A 3835-nucleotide genomic window follows, 5' to 3' on the forward strand; every position below is an offset into this window, starting at 1 on the left:
CGAAAATATTTTTGTTTGAATAGCATGGGTACTTTTTGTATTGTCACAGCTGCTTCGGATTTTCTGTTGGAAAGATTATTGACATACAGAAATTCGCAAAAATTCAATATTTCGTGGAAAGGTGACTCACTGTGACAGAAATGCTATATATTACGAGTACGAAATAACTGCTACGCAACTTATGGTCCGGCCACTGTCACATACGCTGATTCCAGGAATTTCTGTTTAAAGATAGTTATGGCTTCCTTCCCTGTATTGAGATACAGAAATTTATTCAATACTTTCCAGGAAAAATTGACTGTTTGTGACAGAAATACTTGCATTACATTACTACTGCGTAACTTCTTGTCCGGTCACATACATTGATTCCAGGAATTTCTATTTAAAGTTGTTGTTGCTTCCGAAATTCAATCAATATTTCGGGGAAAACTGAATCATTGTGCAAGAAATACTGTCACGAAACTTACTGCTGCGCAACTTCATCTCCGGCCACATACATTGGATCCAGGAATGAATCGATACATTCGGGGAAAAAAGTGACTATTTGTGACAGAAATACTAGCATGAAATTACTACTGCGCAACTTAAGCTCCGGTCACATGCTCCCAATCCGGCCCACATGTTCAGTTTCGCATATGATCGGAAAAACATGTTTTCAAAAAGTTACCACAAAAACAAGAACTCTGAGATGCCAAACCTCCGGGAAGTATATAATGCATAATGTTCACAACGACATCTGACAATTTCAGGCAACGTATTAACAAAAATGTAATTACCAGTAAGGGTAATGCTACATAACTTCTAAGATGGGTAATATATAGCAGAGGGGATTCATTCTTCAAGCTAACCGGCATCTCGCACACGCAGTCGTCCCTCAGTAAGACATCTGGAGCCGCATAGTTCCCGTTTAGAGTTTTAAAAGCCTGTCAAATAAGATGGGTAACGTCACAATCATGATACGCAATATCGCTTGGGGCATATATGATAGAAAGGTCACAATCTTTCCCACCAACCTCTGCTTTGAGAGTACCATTGGAAACGTTATTAAAAGCGTGATCAAAAGTAAAATTTTCATTGAGTAATTATAAATCAGTTGAAATATTAGTATATAGTCTCTTCCCCACGTGCAAATTCTCCTAGAGACAGGCCTGATCCTCAGGCAGTTCAGTTTTACAATGTTGAACTGTATTTGTTGCATCACCTCAGCCTAAATCTAATAAGAAAAAAGTAAAAAAGAGGAGAATCTCTACCCGCCAGCACAATTTTTTCAAGGCTGGAACCAGAAACACATCATGTTTTTCTTATGCCTAAGCGACGTTTTTCCGGGTAATGTTACCAAAAAGTGTATGCCTTTATGTACAGTTCAGGGTGATATGTATGTTTGAGTACGTTATCAGCGGATGAACGTACGCAAACAGGTAGTCGTAACGTTTACTTTAGCTAGCTTTGACGGGATAAATAGCCCAGTAATACCGCCTGTACATCAGAAAAGAAGAAAGAGGACACCAGAAAGCCAACTTGTGGAACCGAAAGCGTCGCAGTCAGTCCAAGATGAAGTCATCCTCAGCTCGCATCTGTCTCTGCCTCCTGTACGTGATGATAGCAGCCTCTGTAGCTACTGGGGTTGTAGCAGGTAAGGGCCCGGGTACATTCATCCTGTCTTATACTATCATGAAAGCTCATCTGTGTTGATAGTTACTTAAGATCCAACACACAAAAACTCTCACGTAGAGCTTTCGAGCAGTCACTCTGGTCTTCTTCACACGTCATACTTCAAAGAAGCCACGTGACAAGTCCCACTGGGTCAGTCTACCGAGGAAGACCAGAGGGACTGGTCGAAAGCTCTAGACATTTAAACATTCATCCTGTCAAAGAAAGCGGTTTAGAAGTGCTATTGAAACAGACTGATCTTGATCATATTCTATCCCAGCTCCCAACTCCCAGGCTAAAACCTTGGAGAAACAACTGCAGGACTTGAAGCGTGAAGTTCAGGAGCTCCAGACCAGGGTACTGCAGAACCAGGAAAGAGACCCTACTGGCACGGGTTACGTGGGGCGATGTAAGTATCCATTAGAGTACTACAGAACCAGGAAAGAGACCCTACTGGCACGGGTTACGTGGGGCGATGTAAGTATCCATTAGAGTACTACAGAACCAGGAAAGAGACCCTACTGGCACGGGTTACGTGGGGCGATGTAAGTATCCATTAGAGTACTACAGAACCAGGAAAGAGACCCTACTGGCACGGGTTACGTGGGGCGATGTAAGTATCCATTAGAGTACTACAGAACCAGGAGAGAGACCCTACCGGCACGGGTTACGTGGGGCGATGTAAGTACCCATTTCTAGATCTAGACGTACTATTGTAAATTTAAATCTTGTCCTTTGCTTCGAAAATGGCTTGTTAACATATACCAATTTTAGAGATCATCTTCGCTTCCGGTCTGGATTTGGTCACGTCAAAGCCATCAATTATAAATGTAAATGCTTGAACATACTGACGGGCCCGGGCTAATCTCCAAGCAGATCTTTTAATGGCCATTCCAAGGGCATAATACACAGTATAATTACACAGTATAATGTCCTTGGCCATTCCATTCGCCACCGAAATGGTAACTGTGGCGAATGGAATGCCAACGAATACAGTCTTGCCAATTTTGATTCTGTCTTTGCGCCGCCAAAAAAGTGCTTGGACTTTGGAGATTACGACGAAACAACATGTTTCCAACATTCTATCCCCTATGCATTAGGTGAGACCGGAACAGTCCATACCACCCATTCCATGTACGGGTCCGGGGTGCGCACACAGGACCTGACGGCACTGTTCAGCCGGTCCTTCTTTACAACTCCGGTGGTGACAGTGGGGCTGGGAAACCTGGACCAAGGCCACACGGGAACCAGAGTCACCCTACATGTGCGCTCCGTGTCAACCACCGGTGTGGTTATTCGCATTGGCACATACGCGGATACGGTGCTGTACGGTGCATCCGTTCACTGGATGGCCTGTGCGTGATCATGAGAATAAAACCTGTTTGCCCAAAGATCCACGGCTCGTTGACTTTGTCTTTGTTGGGATTCACATATGTTCCTTATGTATGTATGTCTAAGTCAAATAGTGCATCTTTTGTCTCCAATTTTCTATATACGTTTGTTATGTGTCTGTTATATCTTGACCTGTACCTAGCCCGTCGTGGCATGAATCTACAATAAAGGTATTTCATCATTAAGCATACATATACATGTACAAGACAGTTAATCTCCAAGTAGATCTTTTGGTGGGGTAAGACAGTATCAAATTGGCCAGTCTGTATCCATGATATTTGTGCTGTAATACAGCGCAGTACCGGTAGGTGTCGCCACTGCAAACAGCAAACACGGCACGAAAACGAGGTTCGCTCTCTTTCCAGGCAGCCATCTTGAAAAAAAGATCAAGGTAAAATTCTCTCTCACAATCAGTCGTAATCCTTCCTGTGTGAGACATCATGGGGTAGTTTTTAGCATTAGAAACGGATATAAGGTCCTTTCGTTCCCTTTAGTACTCATATTTCGCTTCTGCCATTCCCAGAACAGTACAATTTGGCGATAGATTTCAGCATGTAGACTTGCGGTGGTTATAGTAGGCGTTTTGTACTGCGATTTGCAGATTTTCGATGCAGCTTCGAACTACCACACCACCTCGAGTGTTTGCCAACATGTTATCCAACAACAGCCATGAATAGATAGTTTTTTCCTTATATGTTTACTTGGAACGCAACTGTGAGTTTACTTCTTGTAGTACGTGAATGATAGAGGAGACCATCTTGACACCAAAAGTGTGGGAGGGGGGCATTCGGTA

The 3835-nt window shown here is 43.1% G+C and overlaps 1 protein-coding gene across 1 annotated transcript; it reads left to right on the top strand.

The window, feature by feature from the left end:
* Positions 1–1475: 1475 nt before the first annotated feature.
* Positions 1476–3045, top strand: LOC109462841. Its single transcript, XM_019759476.1, has 3 exons — positions 1476–1633; positions 1931–2059; positions 2751–3045. The coding sequence occupies exons 1-3, from the start codon at positions 1552–1554 to the stop codon at positions 3011–3013; spliced, it is 474 nt and encodes a 157-aa protein (XP_019615035.1). The 5' UTR covers positions 1476–1551; the 3' UTR covers positions 3014–3045.
* Positions 3046–3835: the final 790 nt, after the last annotated feature.

Source organism: Branchiostoma belcheri, unplaced genomic scaffold (assembly GCF_001625305.1).
Source record: "Branchiostoma belcheri isolate BF01 breed outbred unplaced genomic scaffold, Haploidv18h27 scaffold12, whole genome shotgun sequence".
In the NCBI taxonomy this organism is placed as follows: domain Eukaryota; kingdom Metazoa; phylum Chordata; class Leptocardii; order Amphioxiformes; family Branchiostomatidae; genus Branchiostoma; species Branchiostoma belcheri.

Bases quoted from the DNA above. Each gene is read 5' to 3' on its own strand.
- LOC109462841 (XM_019759476.1), top strand. From the start codon at position 1,552: ATGAAGTCATCCTCAGCTCGCATCTGTCTCTGCCTCCTGTACGTGATG. The intron at 1,634-1,930 runs GTAAGGGCCCGG...ATTCTATCCCAG, and splicing joins AGCTACTGGGGTTGTAGCAG to CTCCCAACTCCCAGGCTAAA. The intron at 2,060-2,750 runs GTAAGTATCCAT...CCTATGCATTAG, and splicing joins CACGGGTTACGTGGGGCGAT to GTGAGACCGGAACAGTCCAT.